Source organism: Vigna umbellata, chromosome 3 (assembly GCF_029865625.1).
Source record: "Vigna umbellata cultivar VRB3 chromosome 3, Vumbellata_1.0, whole genome shotgun sequence".
In the NCBI taxonomy this organism is placed as follows: Eukaryota; Viridiplantae; Streptophyta; class Magnoliopsida; order Fabales; family Fabaceae; genus Vigna; species Vigna umbellata.
This window is the reverse complement of record NC_142167.1, coordinates 19,688,282-19,709,821: the sequence shown is the minus strand read 5'-3', so window position 1 is coordinate 19,709,821 and position 21,540 is coordinate 19,688,282. Positions and strand designations below refer to the sequence as shown.

The window sequence follows — 21,540 nt, the reverse complement described above, 5'->3', positions numbered from 1 at the left end:
TGATTAGTCCATGTTGGTGTTTATGATTATTATTGATTATGGACTAATTTTGGACCAATCACGTAATGACACGATGTTAAAATGTTGTCATAAAAATATTATCAAAATATCATCGTCCAAAAATAATTTAAGACTAAAAATCTATTTTAATTCTTTAAATCTTTTAAAAAATCTAATTTAATTCTTAATTTTTATTTGGTTTGATCTAGTTTTCTAATTTTTTAAAATGATTCAATTAAATCATTTTTCAAATTAAGGTTAAATTTTTGTTGAAATTTATATATAAAATAATTTCACCTAAAAAATAAAATTATTTAAATATTTAAGTTTTTAAAATTTGATATATAAATTTTAATAAAATTTTATTATTAATATAAAAAAATGCCTTAATTAAACCATTCTTAAAAATTATAAAACTAAATTAAACTAAGTAAAAATTAGAAATTTAATTGAATTTTTTTATGAGAATTAGAAGATCAAAATATAAATTTATCTATAATTAATTTTGATGAAAATGAGGCAGTGGTTTTTTTTAGGTTCCATTAAAGGTTTGTAAAATGAAGATGTATTGGGAAGGGTAGAAATGTAATCGAAATGATTATGGAAATAGTCGTTTGGAAAGAAAGAGTCCGTTAGGGTTTTACATTTAATTTATGGGATTTGGTATTTTGTTGACTTTTGGTATTGGGTATGCTTACAAGTTTAGATTTTGGTGATAGTGAACGAGTTTAGCTTATTTTAAAAATGTGAATCAAAATTATTTTAAAATTAGGAAATTCAGAAGCAATTTTGAAGTTTAAGTGTTTGTTTCAGATTATATGAACATTTAACAAATTTTATAACATATTTAATTTTTTAAGTAATTTAATAAATTATTTTGGGTTAAATATGTTTTTCGTCCATTAAGTGTCATACGATTTTGGTTTTAGTCCCTACTCAAAATTTTGATAGTTTTTAGTCCTTATAGTTTTGAAACTCTTACTATTAGTCCTTAAAATTGGACGATGTTAACTTTTATTAGATGTGGCTAACGGCTAGCCCACGTGTGATGTCACCTTCCCTGACTACTTTTAATTGACGTGGCAGTAAAGGTGTGGTGGTCGGTCGGCCTGGTTGGTGGTCGGTTACAATGTCTGATGGTCGGTCGGCCTGGTGGGTATTGGGCAAAGACTGAACGGTTATGGTGACGTGTGGAGTGGACTATATAAAAGACCGAACGGTATTGGGCAAAGACCAAACGGTTACAAGCAAAGACTGAACGGTGTTCCGCAAATACCGAGAGGTGTTGGTCAAAGACCGATCGGTTATGGTGACGGATGGAGTGCAATATATGAAAGACAGAACGGTATTGGGCAAAGACCGAACGATGTTGGGCACAGACCGAACGATGTTGGGCACAGACCGAACGATTATGGTGACGGGTGGAATGCAATACATGAAAGACCGAACGATGTTGGGAAAAGGCCGAACGATTATGGGCAAAGACCACTATGCCGACCACCAGACCTAGTGGCCGACCATCCACCAGGCCGACCGACTACCAGACCTTTACTATCACATCAATTAAAAATAGTCAGGTGGCATGACAAGTGGGCTGGTCGTTAGCCATGTCAAACAAAAGTTAACGTCATCCAATTTTAAGGACTAATAGTAAGAGTTTCAAAACTATGAGGACTAAAAACGATCAAATTTTTGAGTAGGGACTAAAACCAAAATCGTGTGATACTTAAGGGACGAAAAACATATTTAACCCAATTATTTTTTCATTTAAATGTATGCATTTCTCATTAAAATTTTATTTTCCAAATTATGAACCGCTCAACATTATTCAAAAAATAAGAAAATAAAAGCTTACTAAATATTGATTTTGAAGTCCAAATGTCTTTTTATATCATTTAACCAATTTCATAATGTATTTAATCATTTTTTAAAGTAATTTAACCAACTATTTTTTTACTCAAACATTTTCATTCTTTATTAAAGTCTTGTTTCCCAAAATATAAATCACTCAAAATTATTCTAAACAATAGTGAATTAAAATCTTAATAAACATTAATTTTGAAAAGTTGAACAAACAATGTAAGACACGTAACGAAGATTACGTAGTCAAAGAAGGGTTTTGTAAGAATATACCCTCTTTAGGGCACTCTTGAGAAAACAATCACCCTACATTTCAAGAAAACAGCACAAACAAAGATAACTAAATCCTATTATACCTACAAAGATAACTCAGACCTGGTTATGCAGTGGACATATTTTTACTTAGAAAATTTTCATCTTTCGACATGTTATGTTCATTTATTTGACTTCTTTATAAGGATAAGTTGAAAATGTATATAAATGTGTTGAACCAACTAAAAGGGCAATGCTTTGCTCCGTTTCTTGTCTGCTCTCAATAGCGTTAATACTCTGAAATTGGCTAGAAGTTTCTAAATAATTGGCATAAAATTAGATAGAAAGTTACATTGTACAACCGTGGATCATGATAGAAAATTTTCCTTCGAGTTGTTTTCAGGTCTTGGTTGTTTTCAAATCCATAAATCCATGCTTCAACCGATGAATTATTTATAGAGGAAAATATGTAATCTCTTGCCTCCAAAAAAAGGCAACAATAAAAAATTACAAACAGTAATTTTATTACACGACATGTGACAGAACTAGAATATCTTTAGCATCTCCACACGTTTCTTTATTTGGACGGCTAAGTTTGACAAGAAGAAAAAATTATCCTAACTCTGTTTTATGCATCTTTAAGCAAAACCAACACTTGCAGATAAATATACTAGAAGTAAGACTCTACACATCATTAACGGTTATAAGTTGGTTCAAGTAAAATGGTGTGCAAGCATCATTATGGTGGAAGAACTCGTCTAAAGATGTGTACTTCACGTCAGGGTAGAGCATTGAAGCTTCAAATCCAAATGAAGGCTTAATTTCATAGTTAGTGTGATCTCCCTTCACATACGCAGAGTGGCAAATTGACAGACCCATGTTGATGGGATATGAAGATTCTGCAAGATCAAGAAATTGCAATTATCAGCACAAACACACATTTAGAGGCCCTTTGTGCAATAATTTCAAGTCAACCAAAAAACTTGATTTCAGAAGTACAAGAAACAAGTTCACCACACATTTCTTTTTCACCTTGAACATGCACATAATTAATAATTATCAATTAATTAAATACGATTCACAAACCTTCAATATACTTCAAAACTTTCTCTTCCGAGACATAGACTCTTTTAAGAGTTTCATAGTGATGCTTCTCCCAGAGAGATACCAGATCATTGTACGACAAGGTGTTACCTGGTGGTCCGACATAGAGAATTTTGTTCAAGGTTCTTGGATCATCAACACTTCTAATGGTGTAAGTGGCAACATCTTCTTCCGTATTAAGAACAACTGTAAATCAAACAAAAGTTACTAGGAAGATTTATGATAGATAAACCGTGAGAAATAAAGAAAAAGGTGAATCAAACTCTTCGTATAACAACATGAAATTGGAAAAAATCAAATTGAACTTAAAGTTAAACTACTTAAAAGAAAAACATGAATTACATAATTTCTATACAAACATAGACTGCTCCATCCATGCAACAGCTGTGTTTTACGTACCTTTGATGTTTCCGTCCCCAAGAATAACAACCTTATCAAGTGGTGTTTTTATCCTATGAAGTTCTGACAAAGTGGGTAGGAAGTGTCCAGTGAAAAAGTTAGCCGCAACATAGGTATGAGGAATTCCTTCAGCCTCGATGGTTCGACGAAGTTTAGCTTTTCTGTCAAACAGCTCTTGTCCTTCATTTACAGTATGAGTTTGATCCACATCATTTCCAAACTCCGAAGGAAAGAACCTCTGCAAACGTATAATTATATCAGAATACAACAATAGTTTCTTTAACAACAATAGTTGCATGAAAAAAACAACAGTAAATTTGGAGGTACCTTAACATTTCCGGCTTCCTTAATAGCAGAAATGATGTTATATTGATCTTGTAACTGCCTGTGACTCACCATAGATATCACCACATCCACCTTCTTTATCGCCTTAACCAAACTCTGGTGGTCATTAATATCTCCCTGTGTATAGAAGAACACGTTCAACAACTAATTAATGAGAGAAGTTTGCCAAAAAAAAAACATAGGAGAACAACCTCTGAAAAAGAAGATGTAGCATTTTCCTAGAAAACATATTAGCGTACCAAAAGCAGGTTGACACCCAAGGTTTTGAATGTTTGAATGATGGATGATTTTGATGAATCAGAAAGAGTGGACTCTCGAACCAGGGCAAAGGTGGAGTGACCAGCTTTAACACTTGCTTCCACCATGAATTTTCCGACGAACCCTGTTGCTCCAATTATCAGAATCTTACTATTGTTCTCCATTGAAAATGAACAATGTCTCAGCAGAGAAAGATTAGGAAAGACTAGAAGATTAGAGAAGAAGGAATAGATATGGCAAACTTAATTTGTTATGAAGAGCGGGCAAATGGAGTCTTTATATATAAATAGGTTGCCTTGCTCCCTTATCATGTTTCTTCTTTTAAATATAACATCATATTTTAACAATTTTTTTTTATAATAAATTATGGGTCACTGTCTTGTTGATTTGTACATTTTAAATGCTTCAAGCACAAGCTACCATGTAAGGCTGTAAAAAAATTATAAAAAAAAATTGTTGAAAAACTTTTTCCCTAATAATAATAGTATGGTAACAAGTATTTCAATTCATTTGATCATAAAAATATAAATATATATATATTTAAAAAAAAGTAAAAATTAAAGATAAATAATCGATATAAAAAATTTATATTTATCAAGCATTATTTCTTATATAAAAAATTTGATGACGACGTCTAACTTGATAATACCTTAATTCTATTATCATTTTTTAATTCTTTCTTAATTATTTATTTTAATTAGATGATATAATTATTGTTTTTTTACTCGTTAAAATATATAGTTTTTTATGATTAATATAAAAAATTATTAGAATTAATGTAAGACACCAAATAATTTTTATTATTTTAATTTAAAACATCTCGATGATAAGATACAATGCTCCGTCACTTATATTAAGAGTGATGATAACGATCCTTTAACCATTATAAGAAAGAAATAATGCGAAAGCTGTCAAAAAACAACCCAATATTCTTTCATTTCATATACTATTAATTAAAATAATAAAAATAATTTATCGTTTTATATTAATAAAACAAAATTAATACGTAAAAACAATAAAATAAATAAACAATTTAACAATCGCGTCGCTGAAAAACGTTTAATCACAACTACTCAATTAAAAAATATTAAAAATTTGAGTAATCTTTATATAAAAAAAATATTGAAACTAAATTAGAAATGCTCAAACAGAACAATTTAAAATCTAATTAAACTTCTAGTTTATATCAAATTTTTTAAACATTTAACCGTTGACATATTATTACTATTAACTTTTCGCGTTAAACCTCGTACTTTATATGAAAATTACTTTATATTTTGAAACAATTAACATTATTTTAATATTGATTCTCATATATAGTTGCGTATTATTTATTTTTAATGAACACCACTTAAAAAGCATTTATTACGTATGAGTCAACATTATTCATGTTGTTCAGTTCTGACTATTGGTGATGATGGCGGCCAAATAATGTATGCATCTAGACACCAATTGAAGACGTCCACGTCATTGACAGTATTAATTTTAAGAGATATATTTAAAGAATAAAATCCTGATAAGAATTTTAGTTTTAAAGCACAATATCCAGAAGTAGTAATTAATTTTAAGAACGTTATCTTAAATTTAAAGTTTGAACATTTATGGTTAGTGGAATGAAAATTCTTTTTGGGTATATATTTAATGTGTAATATTATTTTCTATTGACTTAATTATATTATTTAATTATTTATTATATTCTTATTTTTTGTTATTTTTTATTATTTATTATATTGTTTAATTATTTTCAAGTTAATATTATTTTAAGAAAAATATAGATTTACAGTTTATACTAATTTTATAAATATAATTAATACTTTTCAGATAATACTCGTTTCGTAATGACTTTTACTTTTTATTCATAAATCTTAACTTTTTTATTAACAAACTATAAAGTCCTCCACACTTAAAGAAAACAATTAAATTATCGTTAAATTCTTATTCTTTATAAAAAAAATTAAACTAAAAATTTTGTTTAAAGAGTTACACCCAAGATAAAATTAATATAACTTTTTTTTTAATTTTTTAACATAATTTTAACAATTATATCATATAAGATTTCAAATTCTAAAATAGATAATATCATAAATCTGGTTCAAATAAATATTGAATAGTTATTTTTTAGATGTATCTTGTTTTTAAAACACCCATATCAAAACATCTTATTATTTTCTCCAATATCAATGATTGTATATGTAAGCTTTTTCTCATTTTTAAATATCTTCTCATTTGAACGTAAGAAATACATGTATATAGGTTTGAATTAATTGTGCTGGATCTAGAATTTGGAATGTTCTTCCCAGAAGAGTATTAACCTTAAACTTCGATTTTACAAACCAAGTTACACATGAACACGTTGACTCAACTTTTTCAAATGCATGATGCATTCATTACGTCTATAGTCGTGTGATAGGAACAAAATACACAATTTTCTTAGTTCATAATTAAAATAAGCATTTTGATGAAAATTTTAATTTTTACTCTTTATATACAAGATAATTAATCGATTTAGCGAAATAGATATTGATATATTTAATTTTTAGTATAATAAAAAAAATTACAATTTTAGTTAAAAAAACTTTAGTTTTATTATTTTTTATTAAGCACTTAATCTTTAATAATTATAATAGATGTTATTGACGGAAAAATTAATGATATGTAATTAAATTAAATGAACATTTGTTTTTTTTCTTTTTGTAAATTTATGTTTTTTTTATGGTAAACTTTTGTTTGTTGCCTTTATACATTTAAAATCTTTATTGTTTTAATTGCGTCGTCAAAAATAAACACTCGTATTAATAATTGAAAATAAATCAAATATGAATTAATTTATCTTAATTATTAGTGGAATTTAAACAAAAAAAATAAAATTAAAGTTTTTTATTAAAATTGTAATATTTTTTTTTCTTATTTGAATCAATTATTTATTTATATATTGACTGCTAAATATTTTTATTTTAAAAAATAAAATTATTTATATTATTTATTTTCTTCAACTGATTTTTTTATTTAAATAATTAGTGGTTTACTATGAATTTGTTATATTATATCATTTTAAAAGTTTATTAAGACTATTCTAAGAACCGTGTGAAAACCTGATCAAGTCTAAAGAAACTTACAATCAATTTTTTTTAAAATTCTTTTATATTCATTCTGAAGTTTTATGAAATGGTGTGTGAATTTTGAATAAAGGAAATATTAATTTATTTGATTTGTAAATACCTTGAAGAAAATGAAAAATTCAACGACAAGTATAATTCAAATATGATATAGAGGCTAAAGTCAAATAGTAAAATAGAAAATAATGACATTTTATGTTCTAGAGTGACGAAAACCGACACCTTTGGTTGAGATTCAAATAAAATTGAAAACCTTCATGTTAAAGAGACTAAAGCATAAGTTAAGACGAAGATTCGCATCTCAGTTTTAAAAAAATTAAAAATATATTTTTACAAAGGAACTATAGTTTAATTTTTATATACTGACAATTCAAAGATTTTTATGCTATAAAGTAATTTAAAATTATTCTAAAGGTAAATTTTAAAGTAATCATTAGAAAAATATTTATTTTTAAATCTGTACTCTTTTTTATAGACAAATATTATAAGCAAATTTTAAAAAACACATCAACAGTGTTTTTTAAAGTTAGTCAACTTAAATTTATATAATTTTAAAAAAAATCGTACTTAATCATTCAATATAAAAGTTCGAAAACTCTTTCCAAGCTTTTATCATGGAGGAATTAAAATGACACTTTACTTAATTATTTTTTCTAATAAACAAAACTATGTTAATATCAACATGGAATTAAACATTGAGAAAAAAAAAATATGGATGAGATGAGCACAAAAAGTAACTAATATTTAATGTCAGGTCATAGTTGTCTCAATAAGATGTACAAAGACAACCGTGGTGTCATTGGCACGTGCCATACTTTTCTAATATTTGAAAAACTACGTGTCTTTTGTCAAACTAAGTGGTTGGATCGAAAACATGTTTTACCGGATAATGTTCTATTTAGATCCATCATCCCTAATTAAGTTACTTTATATTTGAAAATAATATTTTATTTATTTATTGGTTCTATTAAAATTATAAAATTTCACTTTTACTCGAAATTTTAATGAATTAAAATAGTGATTTATCGTTCATTCTAATTTTAATTTCATGTTTGATAACTATTTATATTTATAGAACATGACTTTTACTGCTCTAATACTATTATTCGTGACCCTCGTCTGCGTCAATGCCAATAACTTCTAGATCATATTTGGCGTTCGATGTTACGAGAAGATGCTGAATTTTACTAAAAAATAAAAAGATTGTGAATATACGTTGAACGATAAGAACAAAATTTAAAATTTATAATATTTTTTATCAGATTAAATAAGAATGTGAATCTCATAATATACTTGGAAGTAAAAATTATAAAAACAAAAATATGAGGATTTATTTGTTTATATGACAAAAGATTTCAGAATAAGATTTTTTTTTTCTTTAACCTTCAAATAAATGCATTATCAAATCAAGATTTTGTTTCAATTAAGAAAAGGTGTGTCAAAAGATACTCCAAAATATATATGAAGATAATAATAAATATGTAACTTAAGTATGAAAATAATAATGTTATCTATATTAGGTTTATAGATTTTTAATTAGTTAGGTTTGAGCTGTATAGATAATTTTATTTTGTTAATTTGTTTCGTATTCTACTAATTTATTTATGTTTTAATTTTTTTCTAATTATAGTTGACCCCCTTTAATTTTAGTTAAATTATCCTTATCGACATAATGTAATTTTGTTTGAGAAGATCGTAATCATACACGACATAATCAAAATGATATCAAATATGTACTTATAATAGTTTGAGATGATCTTAAATGCTTGAGTATTTGATGAACATGTTAATGTGAGTTTGGACATAAAATTCAAGATTATCTCAAATTTTCAAACTAATGATTTGTGAAATTGAATAAAAGTAATAAAATAAAAAAATAAAATAAAAACAAAAAAGTAATTACTAATAAAAAATAAGAAAAACATTTTGGTCATAATTTTTTTTCAATAATAATAAAATTTTACAAAGAAACACCTTAAAATATAATAAATATAAAAAAATTGATTTTGTAAATATATTTTCTATTTACACACTATATTCTATATAATTAGTTATTATTAATTTATTAATATGTAAGTGTAATAAAATAAATATAACTAATAAAATAGTATAATATAATACAAATATTAAAATATAAATTACTATTAAAATAGTAACAATAAAATTAAGAATAGTAAGATAATTATTAACTTAAATCATAAAAATAATAAAATTAAAATAATAATAATAATAATAAAAGATAATTCTTAAATAATGATAATAATAATAATAAAGTTATAACTTATTATTTAACTAAAAATAATTTATAATCTAATTTTATAATTTTAAAAAAATTATTATATTCACAAACTTTTATAAATTTTCATAAATTTTTTCAATTCTTTTCCTTTTATTTTTAATTTAATTAACCTCATTTTCCACTCCCATTTTCTTCTTTTTAACTCGTTCAATTTTATCTCTTAATCTAAACAATGTCCTCAAAGTAACATTAATATAGTTGATCCATAAAAGGTAAACCGAAACTCCACAAAATGATTATTGTGATGAAAACTGTTCTAATACAGAACATGGTTGATTCTTTCTTAGAGACCAACTAAGTAAAAAGTGTTTGTTATTTTTGGTGCATATGCAATCTAGTTATAGTTCTGATGAGAATCCAAGTATGCAATGAAAATTTTATATTAAATTAAAATAAAAATAATTAAATATTATATAGAAAAATGTACAAAGATTAAATCTTATATAGTAAAAAAAAAAATCAACCTTCAAAATTAGGTTTTTTCTTCTTCCATCTCCATATTTGCTAGTTTCACCTTTATGGTAAAAGAAGATAATAAATTTGTTCTTAAACCCAAGTATATATGCAATTATTTCATGCTGACTATGCAAACACAAAGTAATTAGATATATAACTTTGTTACATGTTAGTGTTTACAAAATGTTTTATTATATGTAGGATCTTTATTTTTTTAACATGACTTTTCTTAATTGAATTTTTTGATCATCATGTTACATACGTGAAGTTATGAATACTTTTAAAACATAAAGTAATAGATGTTTATGATACGAAGAGTAAACCCACAAATGTATGACAAATTATCTACAATTGCAATGGAATTCAACTTGATAATCTTATATTAGTGTCTTCTAATTTATCTCATATAATAATCACAATTTACTTAATTAAAATCAAGTATATTTATAGGACTAAAGTAAAATTGAAAAAATTTATACTAAATATGATCAAGACAAGAAAAATATTACCTCTCATATATATATATATATATATATATATATATATATATATATATATATATATATAATAACTATAGTTTAGTTTTAATCTACTGTCGATTCAAATATTTTTATACCATAAAGTAATTTAAAACAATTTTAAACAGAATTTTTAAAGTAGTTATTTGAAATAAATTTATCTTTATTCTGTACTCTTTTATACAGATAAATTTGATAAATACATTTTAAAGACCCCTCAACAGTGTCTTTTAAAATTCAGAAGAGTTGAATTACAAAAGTAATTCAAATCACATTTTAAATTGTTTAATAGGAAAGTTCGAAAACTCTGTCTAAGTTAATCATCTAATATAGGAATTAAAATCACATTTTACTAACTTATTTTTACGAATAAACAAACTTATGTGGATATCAACTTGAAGTAAAATAATTTATATTTTACATTAAGACTAAAATAATTATAAAAGAATGAACTTTTATATTAAAAAAAAGTGAAAAAGAGTAATATTAAATAAATATAAAAAGTTTGTGTATATTGATTATACTTGCGTCGTTGTCATAAGATGTAGAAAAACAACTTCGATGTCTTCGCCAACCTTGGCCGTCGTCTAATATTTTGAAAAAGCACGTGTGTTTTATCGGGTGAGCTTCTGTTTATATTTGTTAATATTTTATTTATTAGTTGTATTAAAATTACAAAATTTTATTTTTGCTCAAAAAATATATAAATTAAACATAACAACTTATCCTTTCTTTAAAAATAATAAATTGAAATGTTAAATTTGATCAGAAAAAAATTGTCTTTCCTATTTAAATTTATAATTTATATTTGATAAAGATCTATATTTATAGAACACATGACTTTTTGCCTGTTCAAATATTATTATTTTAATCCTTGAAAATGGATTTTGTGACCATACATGTCTGCGTCAAATTTCTTTCCACCAGCTTTTTAGTCCATGTTCTAAATTTGACGTTGAAATATTTTAGAAAATATTTTCGAAATTTGGTCAAAAAGAAAAGCAACACTCAATTATAAGTTTAACCAATTTATTACTAAATATGTAACCTGCTTGAATTTTTTTGGAGCAATCCAGCAGAAGTAATGTTTATTTTGTTTTTGGTCCTTGTGCAATTATCAAAATAGTGCATACTTTTTAATTACCCGGCAAATTTCATAAAAATTATGAAAAGGGAACGAGCGATTCTTCCTGCACCTCATCGATATCATCCTGCATCTTTTTTTTTTTATTTACGACTTTATCCTTCTCAGAAAAATTCTTTTATTTTGAAAAAGCTGATCCATTTAATGATTAAATTGGAACAGTAGCTCTACACCCCTTCTTCACAGAGTTCAACCTTACCGTATTTCTGATTATTTTGTAAACCCTACACCCCTTCCTTCCTTCCTTCCTCCTCCTTGGCGCATTTTATTTCAAACTCACATTTCTTTTTCCTCTCACACTCCTCCCCTCCTCCCTCATCACCAACTTCATTTGTTTTTAGTGGTTTTCACTTCCTCCCTTACTATCTGATTTGGTGGTTGTGTGGCTGTGTGGTGTTTAGTGCAACCGTGTAGATCTTCTTCTTCTTAGAGAGTTAACTTCAAGCTTTGGACAAATTTCCTTAAGGTCATTGTATGATATATCAGAGTGTATGATGCGTTGATCTGTGCTTGTTTCGTTTTGAATCTCTCTGTTTTGTTTTTTATCTGAGGGAAGAAATTGGGGCCTTAACCGCACTTGGAATTGCGAATCAGGCTCCGCCGCACATGGAACTGCGGTCGTCGCACGTGGAAGTACGGCTGGGAGGGATGGGAACCGCACTTGGAGCTGTGGTTGACGGGTCGCCGCAGTTGGACCTGCGGTTGGCGGCACTTTTGCATGTAGTCGCACTTGGAATTGCGGATGAGGCTAGCCGCACTTCGACCAGCGCGGTGGCCGCACTTGGAGCTACTGCTTGCGTTTTCAGGGTTTCTTTTATTACTTTATTTTCTTTTATTATATTTAATTAAATTTGTATTTAATTTGTTTTAAATTTATAAATTGTATTTCCTTATATTATTTATTGTTTAGTATTTTTGATATTTTTTTATAGTATTAAATTTCTTTAAAAAATATATGTATGAAATATTATGTTAGTATATTTAATTTATTTTGGTTAATATTTTATATAGTTTTTTATAATATTATATATTCTGTACATTTTATTTTTATGTTATATTTTATGATTAAATAATATTTAATATTTTTGGAATATCTTTTCATTTTTTGATTTGTTTGTTATTTTATTTTAAAGTTAAAAAATAAGAAGAGGGAAAGGGTGCTATGAGAGCATATGAGATTTAGGTTTGTTGGTAATTACGAAATCATTAACTCATCATTATTTTTTATTTGACTTTAATCAAATGAAAGATAAATATATAAAATGGGAGGTGCAAGAGGAAACAGGTGAGATGCAAGGAGCATTACTGTAATTCTAACAAGGATACAATTAGAATAATAGAAAAATATGAAGGTGTAGGGTGAGATTAGTTAGGTGGAGGAGAGAAGCACTCAAAAGGAAGTCGTGTGACTTTTTCTACTGTGAAATTACCACAACTTAATATCACTTTTTTTAACTCAGTTTTATTTTTTGTTTTTTAATTTTCTTTGTGGTAGAGTATTATTAACCTGATTCAATTGTTTATATAATTCATTTTCGATAAAGCATTAAAAACAATTAATAATTAATTTTTTTGTATATTTAATAGAATAATCTTAAATTTTGATATACAAAAAATTGGTAGAATTTTTTTTTCAAAGACTTGTAAATTTTTATAGGTTGAATTGAGACGTTTTATGTATGAAAGTTACTGGAATTTTTGCAAGGAGCACTCAAGCCAATCCTAAATCGGATTGAGTTTCCTAAATTTCAAAAAATATGTCATTTGATGCTATATATTTTTATTTTTATTTTTTTTACTATTTATTTATCTCATTTTCTACATTTTAGTCTTTTAGTTGATATACATATACTTGTCCAAAAATTGTAACAAATTTTGTGATAAATATTTACATTTAAGATATTTCATACATGTGTACAATTTTTCACTTCCTGATTTTGTTAATTTATATTAAAATATTACATAATTGGAGTTATGATAATAAACAAAAGTCAAGGATAAATTCTCTCTAAACTCTCTCTAAAGTTAAACGTTATCTTCTTTGTCCAATATTCATATATGAAGAACTCTATATAGTAATTTCTAAATGAAAATAGAAATATAACCAAACAATTACAAATGTGATTTACAAATCCCATTTTTGTGTTTTTCAAATCCCATTTTAAATAATAAGGTTTATCTCTTCTATATATGCGTATGATAGTGGACTTCTGTTCAATGAATTTAAAAAAGCAATTGTGCATAGATATTCGAAAAACTTGACCTTCATATTAGACAAAGAATCATTACTGCCATTAATGCTTTGAACATTTTAGATGTTTAATATTGTTGTATTGAAAAGAAACATAATAAGTTAATGTCACTTATTTAAAATCATACTTATCATTATTATTTAAAGTATAATATTTATTTTTAACTTCTTGATTTAATTGTTATTGTTATAGAAAATAAAATACATTTGTGTAAAACATAATCCTATGTTTGCACTCCATAAAAGTGGCTGAGGCGATGTTGTCGAAGGTTGAGTTAGAAGAGAGATACAGGGAAAGAAATTGGCGTTGCATGGTGGAGGAAGGCAGAGAGAAAAAATTAGGTCAAAATTAGAAATCCATAAAGGCAATTTTAACATTTCATGCATTAAATGGCGGTGCAGGAACAAAAAAGGGAAGTGTAGGAAGAAACAGTACCAATCATACTTCAACCAATAAAATTGAGTCCAGAGTTTGACCCATGTTAAAAGATCTGTTTTTCCTAGGTCCAATAGTTTTCGGTCTGCACTTCCAAGAATTTCATCCTACACCCCCAATTTCCACAAATATCCTGTAATTCCCTGTATCAATTATTACTAAATGCACCCTATATTAGTTGAAAAGACTAAACTACCTTTTTACATATATCATACGACCACTGTCATTATCATTTTCGTTGTCACTGCAGCGGAAGAAGAGAGAATAAAATTTTTCTAAAAAACTTATTTCAAAAAGTGCTGTATATAGTTTGAAAAGCTTATTTCAAAAGTACTATTATAGAAAACTTATTTCATGATACGTTTCATGTTTTCTGAAAATCATATTATAAAAATCTTATTCTAAAAATTCTGATTTTTTTATTTTAAAATTGTATGAATATTTGCTTATTTTTAACTCATTATGCATATTTTGAATTTTTGTACATTGTTAAATATATTAGATTTTAATTAATGTTTTGTTGTTGTGTCTATAAATGTTTAATTCTATAGATTTTAAGATTTTGTTAAACTTTTATAACATTTTATTTGCTATTATTAATATTTTAAAATTTAATATATCCCTTATTAAAAGTTATTTTTATTTAATGTTATTATTATTATTATTTTATATATCCCTTATATAAAATGTTATATAAATAGTTAAATAGGAAAAAATGACACTAAACTATGAAAAATATTATACATTATATTAATTTGTAGATACATCTTATTGGGATTGGTCTCTATTGCTATCACGCCAAAGTCACATTTTGATGAATTTAGTCGCATGTTGTATCAACGTATCTAGCTAAATACTTCCTTAAGATCGTCCATATGCTATCTGATAGACTATTATATTCTCAACACACACCTCCATACAATTGTTTATCTTTTCATGGAAAATCTTATTCATAAGTCATTGATATGTTAAATTGTTGGAAGTGTTTTTCTACCATATTTTGACGTGTAATGAAAGTGAATGGTAAGAATTATTTTCTTGAAAATGAAAAAAAAATAACCATTACAAATTAAAAAAACTAAAAATAGTTTAAAATAATTAATTAAAAATGCTGAGATTAAATTTTAGTTACTTTAAGAAATTAAAAAATTAAGAATGAATAAAATTTATTTTGTAATATTATTTTTTTTAATATAATTTAGAATAAATTTGTCATCATAATAACTAAACATATACCCAAAAAAGTTCATAACACTTTCTTTATTTAATCTCTATTTTCACATTTCATTTCAATTAATCTTTATATTTTTCCTAACCAGTTGTCAAAAAGATTCACTATACAATAGAATACGAAATTTGGTTAAAGTAAAAATTGTATAATATAAATCTACCGACCATATATAGATATATTATTCGTTTTTTTTTTTGTTTTTTACAATAATCCAAGAATAAATAGCACTATGTATATTCTTATTAAAAGTGGTAATGGTATGCATTTTCCTCGTAAAGGTTTAAATACCATTCAACCCCCTGTGCATAAATGACTCCCCAACATGTTTTTTACAAATTCCACATCCTTGTGTGAGTATTCTTTTAACTAGATTTACTATTATTATTATTATTATTATTATTATTATTATTATTATTATTATTATTATTATTAATAATAATAATGTTTGGCTTAGTTTGGCAGAAAGAAAGGTTTAAAAAACAGTGGAAGGTTGCCATCAAGCCTAAATGTATAATGGATTAGGTGCCTGGTCACACACGTGACATCGCGATCAAGCTCTTTTTCATTTTTTGTAATCAGTTATATATATATATATATATATATATATATATATATATATATATATATATATATATATATATATACACACACACACACACTACATTAAACGTGCAAGTGACTGAAGTTAACAGCCACTAATATGATGTTATTTATTCTACGGAGTAGTATACAACAAATATATGTTATGTACTTAGAAAAAATCTCCATAAAGTTCTTCGGCCTGAGCCAATCCAACAAAATCAAATGGATAATCTCGTTTACATCTCCATCTTCGGATTGCAAGTTTCGACTACACCTGCAGATACATAAAACCATCTTTAAAACAATTCATCGTCCAAACAACTAAGAACAATCTCGAAAAGTATCAAAACAACTTGTTATATATAGCAATTAGCATTGATCTATGAAATGTTATTGAGCAGGCTGCAAAGAACTTTGCCACCACTCTGTAGGTGTGAATGTTGTGGGAAAGTGATGTAAGAAACAAATAAAAGAGACAACTGGCTTGATGGCTGAATGATTAAAATACCCTTTTAAAAAATTTCTTCATTTTGATAAAAAAAAAGGACTTATCAATGTCTGTGGGACTCTCGTGTCTCGATCACCCATTAAAATCCACTCTGCTGTGCTTCTACTTTCTACTTTAAGGATATCAGGCTTAGAAAAAAAACAGTGATTTGACAAGTCATAAATTTGTAGCTACCTGTAAATGGCTGAGAAGGAAAAGATGCTGCTCCCGCTCTCCCTTGATCAAAAGCAACGTTGTAAAGGCTTTGAAAATCACCATCCCAATTGGAAGAGGGTAGAATTTGCTGCAGTGCACGTAGTTATTAGACACTACAAGAGTAATCATTACAGAACAAGAACAACACTACATAAGGGAAACCTACAGTGAAACAGGACGAGTCAATAAACGCTTCGGGCAAAGGTACATGTGTAGTACTGATGTTCCTTCGAAGTCCCATATTAGAAGGGCTCATCCCCACGTTATTTATTAATCCACCACAACATGATACAAGTTGCTGTGTCGAATTCAACTGAACATACGAGGGATTGTTACACATACTCATATCTGATACCATCCCAATGTTGGGTAAACCTTGACCACATGAAGGAAACGCCTGTGGGAATCAAACATAGAGAGTTATGTCATAAACATAATTTCTTATGCAAGTTCTAATTAAATTCCAATATTCTGGACATAATCCAAGGTTTTCAAGTAAAGTCTCCTAGTATATATGCTGTATTTGTGATTATTTGTCATTTTCCGAATATCAAAACATATGTCAAGAATAGCTGTTACCATATTGAATCCAGCTAAAAGGAGAAAAAAGTTGAGTCATGTGCATACCTCTCTGGCAAACAGTTCGTCAATGCTTGGATTTACAGCCGCTAATTTCATTGATAGGAACTGCATGCAGTGATAAACATTATAAAATAAGTCACGCGGACTTTAATTCAAGTGTCCTTAGACTTGGAAGCATAAAAAATTCAACATATTCCAACATGAACAGTGAATAGCCTAATTAATTTCAGAGGGACCGACAAACTCTAACCTCGACTTGTCGTTGAAGAGACTGAACATAATTAATGATTTCATCAAGCATTCCAGCTTTCCCTGCAATTTTGTTGCAACCCGGAACCAAATCTTGCAAATACTTCATTCTCTCACTAATTTTCTCCCTTCTGACCTGCATCAAACAAAACAAAACGCTCGCATTAAACAAGCACAAATAGAATCAAAACGCGTCGTTTAATATGGTAGTTGGTTTTGCTTCTTCTTTTTTTCACTCACTCTTTCAGCTAAGCTATGACTATCAGTGGCTTGACCACGACGCGCTCGGACATGAATGTACTCCCGCTTCTGGTTCTGAACCTCGGAGCCTTTCGAATTATTCTTCGAAGAATCCGCAGATGTTTCTCTGTTGTTCTTATTTGCGTTGGATTTGCCGTTTCTGTTGCTGGTTTGGTTTGTCACTCGGGATTCTCCTTCCTCACCACTTACTTTGACTCTCTTGTCCTTGTTATCACTCTCCGAAGCAACCTAAACAAAATCGAAAAAAAAAAACGTCACGGTTGCCTTACCATAGTCCACACCACACCGAATCATATATAATCCTCTATCAGCATTCCCTAGTACCTTGTAGTTCAGCGCCTTCCTCTTCTTATCGTTTTCCTTGGGTAAAAAACCGGAAGAGGATCCGAATCCGGTGTCCAATTCGGGGCAGAGACCCGGGTCGGGTTTGAGAGAATGAGCCAACACCTGAGAGAGCGCGGAATCATCACGTTCACGCGCCATGACCAAGCCCTGGCTCTGAGGAAGATTGCTGGAAGAAGAAGAGAAAACGAGGTTAACGTGAAACTCCGTTGCGGAATAGTAAGGTGGGTGATTGTCGTGATGGTGGTGTTGCCACTTCGTGGTTGCTTCCCTTTGTCTTTCCAACACTGTCATGTCCGAACAACTGGCTCCTAGATTCCCCGAACCGTTCAGACAATGCAACATGTTGAGGTTGTTAAGGTTATTCGTTATTCCTAAGGATTAGGCACCGCTACGTTGTTGGGCTAGGAGTGGATCCGAAAGTACGCGCCACGCGGTGTGTGTGGAAAACAAAAAGAAAAAACGACGTAGGGTCACGGGGAAGTTGAGTACACGGTGTGGGAGAAACACTGGAATAGTGTTAAGGAAGTGCAGAGAGATAGGGTGGGTATATATAAACGGAGGGAAATTAATTTCTCTATTTATTTATTTTATTTCAATAATACTAATAACTAATACAAGGAAATAAAAATATGACCGGAATAATTAAGATAGAGAGAGTGGGACATAAGGTCTATTGATGTAACCATAACCGAGGCTGTGGCCTTGGGGTCCACTGATATGACCGCCACGTGGGCGTGTCCAACGCTTCGAAACGGCAGTGTTTTTTCTTTTCTTTTTTCCCTTTCTTCTCTCAACTAATCAACTTTCTAATTAATTAAACTGTACAATAACAGTACTTTCATAATGATGGTTTCTTTCTAATCTCTTCTATTAGTACTTCTGGTGGTTGTATGGTCAAAGAATGTATGATTTGCATCTCGCTTCAAACATACAAGCAAATAAAAAATTGAATTCAAGCATAAATTACACAGAATTATGTGTCTTCATGTTATTTAAATTGGATATAGAAACAGTAAATAAACTATCGTTTTTAGTTTATTCCGGTGGATAAGAATGTACCTAAAAAAAAAGCAATAGATGAGAGAAAGTTCTAGCATGTTGAATTATGGATAGGTCATAGAGGTCTATTCGAACCAGTTACTTATGTTTGATAAACAAAACCATATAATCTAATAATATTTGAGGTTCCACTTTAAGGAAAGGGATTGATGGGTGTCTGCATAATTGAGCACATGCTTAGTTGTTAAACATGAGAGATTTTTTTGTTTTAGTGGGTTTTGAGGATGTTTAGTTATTGTAATGGGACAAATTAAGCAGTGAAAATAATGTTAAGGATAGGCGAGTTGTTGGTAAAATGTGAGGAGAATGTTTAGCAAGAGTGTCATTTCGAAGCAGGCAGTTGACATTAACAGCATTGTCTAAATCATGCTTTGCTTGCAAATTTATGCTGCGATTTGAAGCTTGAAGCAATAGCGGAAGGTAAAGGTGAGGAACAAGTCCAGAGAGGATGAAGGCAACTTCCATTATGACGAAATGGGTCCTCTTTTGAAAATCTCTCTAACTTTATTTTTGGTTCATGTCTCTTTCATCTCTATCTCTCTACCTATGTACCATTTGCATACATACACTTCAAAATGGGTCCTCCATCTCAATCTCATTTCCTCTATCATATCACCTTTTTTTGTGGTTTACATCAACACAATACTATTGTTTTTCTATACTCACTCTTTCTTTTTTTAGTTCCTCAAGTGCTTTCCATCTTTTTTATATTCTCTATTCTCTTTCACTAACTCTCCCCATACACACTGCATTTATATCATCAACCCAACCTTATTACACTCTCTATAGCTTCAAATGTTTTGGTTTCATCACACCTCATTAGAGTTTTCTTTCTCCAACTAATGTGTCGATGATGAAAAACATCACTACCTTAACTTGTTTTTCATGCAACAAAAGTTCTACCACCACACACTTCCTTGCATTCCGCCAAATTCACTTCTTAATCCATGTTTTCAATAATTTAAAATTATTTAGTATGCGAGTTATTGTGATCTGAAAGTTTGAATAAGTAATTAGATTTATAAAGAAGGATGTTCACTGAAGATACAACACTAATAAGATATGAGTTCAATCACATAAGTAATTGACATCATCCTCTGTTCAAAATCTTAAGACAACAATTAATGATTTTTACCTTTATATATTGTATCTTTGTCATTTTTTTATCAAAAATAAGATTTGAATTATCAACACAAGTTTCCTTAATCTAAATTTTCATTCACATAAAACAAATAAATTCCAAAGTTTTAATTATTACGAGTCAAAATAAAAATAAATCCTTAATGTTTTTTTAATGGATGGAACAAAAAAATATGAGAAGAATTTTAGATAAATAATTATTATCACAAGATAAATAATCTTGAACCTAAAATGTTTTAAGACAAACACTTAAAAATCTTTTTGACTGACTTAAAATTCACAAGATCTCATTGCTGGCACCTACTAATAAATTGGGAAAATGATTGGAAAGGATTCTTATCTTATCCAAGTTATATGTGTTCGAAAACAATAATTGGGAAAAGGAGAGATGGCATATGAGGAAGCATTGAAAGAGAGCAGCAGATCCGATGTATATGGAATCCTTGTTCTTTCTCCAATCCCTATTCCTTGTCAATTTATTTTACTATTTTTTTTTCATATTTTAAAGAAAGTAAATATGTTTTTTCCATTTAATTTGTTGGAAAGTATTCATAAAAATATAAATATAGGCCAGAAAGTAAGAGAGAGGGTGAATTTTTGAGACTATTTATGTTGCTATGCATTGATGAACTTGGCCACTTGCAAGCTTAAAATGATGATCATACAGGTAGATGCTATGGGCTTCCTTCTCTTATTTAATGAGAGACATGTTCAACTCCTTTGCCAAACAAGCTCTCTCTATAGACTTTTTTTTATAGACTTTTTTAATCATAAAAAATATTGTTTGAAAAAATATAAATTCTATAATTAACAAAGTTATGAGAGTAAAAAATTTATTGAATATTACAAGCAAGAAATTTATGGATGAAAAGAAGTAAAAAAGGCAATGCATCTTTGTAGAATAGCTGGTTGTTGCCTCTTCTTTGTTGAGTTAATTTGTTTTAACATAA

General features: G+C 28.2%; 2 protein-coding genes across 2 annotated transcripts; both read right to left on the bottom strand.

The window, feature by feature from the left end:
* Positions 1–2,494: 2,494 nt before the first annotated feature.
* LOC124828158 (phenylcoumaran benzylic ether reductase Pyrc5-like) lies at positions 2,495–4,452 on the bottom strand. The gene is made up of 5 exons (XM_047301388.2): positions 4,200–4,452; positions 3,943–4,077; positions 3,616–3,853; positions 3,199–3,402; positions 2,495–3,011 (listed from the first exon to the last, which is right to left on the bottom strand). Exons 1-5 carry the CDS (start codon positions 4,380–4,382, stop codon positions 2,797–2,799), a joined length of 975 nt encoding a protein of 324 aa, XP_047157344.2. The 5' UTR covers positions 4,383–4,452; the 3' UTR covers positions 2,495–2,796.
* An 11,880-nt stretch (positions 4,453–16,332) lies between these two features.
* Positions 16,333–18,914, bottom strand: LOC148201819 (transcription factor bHLH63-like). Its single transcript, XM_088108374.1, has 7 exons — positions 18,371–18,914; positions 18,026–18,274; positions 17,787–17,921; positions 17,582–17,641; positions 17,121–17,351; positions 16,934–17,042; positions 16,333–16,525 (listed from the first exon to the last, which is right to left on the bottom strand). The coding sequence occupies exons 1-7, from the start codon at positions 18,731–18,733 to the stop codon at positions 16,488–16,490; spliced, it is 1,185 nt and encodes a 394-aa protein (XP_087964500.1). The 5' UTR covers positions 18,734–18,914; the 3' UTR covers positions 16,333–16,487.
* Positions 18,915–21,540: the final 2,626 nt, after the last annotated feature.

Excerpts from the sequence above, each read along its gene's own strand:
- LOC124828158 (XM_047301388.2), bottom strand. The coding sequence starts at position 4,382 with ATGGAGAACAATAGTAAGATTCTGATAATTGGAGCAACAGGGTTCGTC. Across the intron at positions 3,854-3,942 it reads AGGAAGCCGGAAATGTTAAG|AGGTTCTTTCCTTCGGAGTT; the intron begins GTACCTCCAAAT and ends ATACGTTTGCAG. Across the intron at positions 3,403-3,615 it reads TGGGGACGGAAACATCAAAG|TTGTTCTTAATACGGAAGAA; the intron begins GTACGTAAAACA and ends TTTGATTTACAG.
- LOC148201819 (XM_088108374.1), bottom strand. The coding sequence starts at position 18,733 with ATGTTGCATTGTCTGAACGGTTCGGGGAATCTAGGAGCCAGTTGTTCG. Across the intron at positions 17,642-17,786 it reads CTCTTCAACGACAAGTCGAG|TTCCTATCAATGAAATTAGC; the intron begins GTTAGAGTTTGT and ends CACTGCATGCAG. Across the intron at positions 17,352-17,581 it reads ACGAACTGTTTGCCAGAGAG|GCGTTTCCTTCATGTGGTCA; the intron begins GTATGCACATGA and ends TGATTCCCACAG.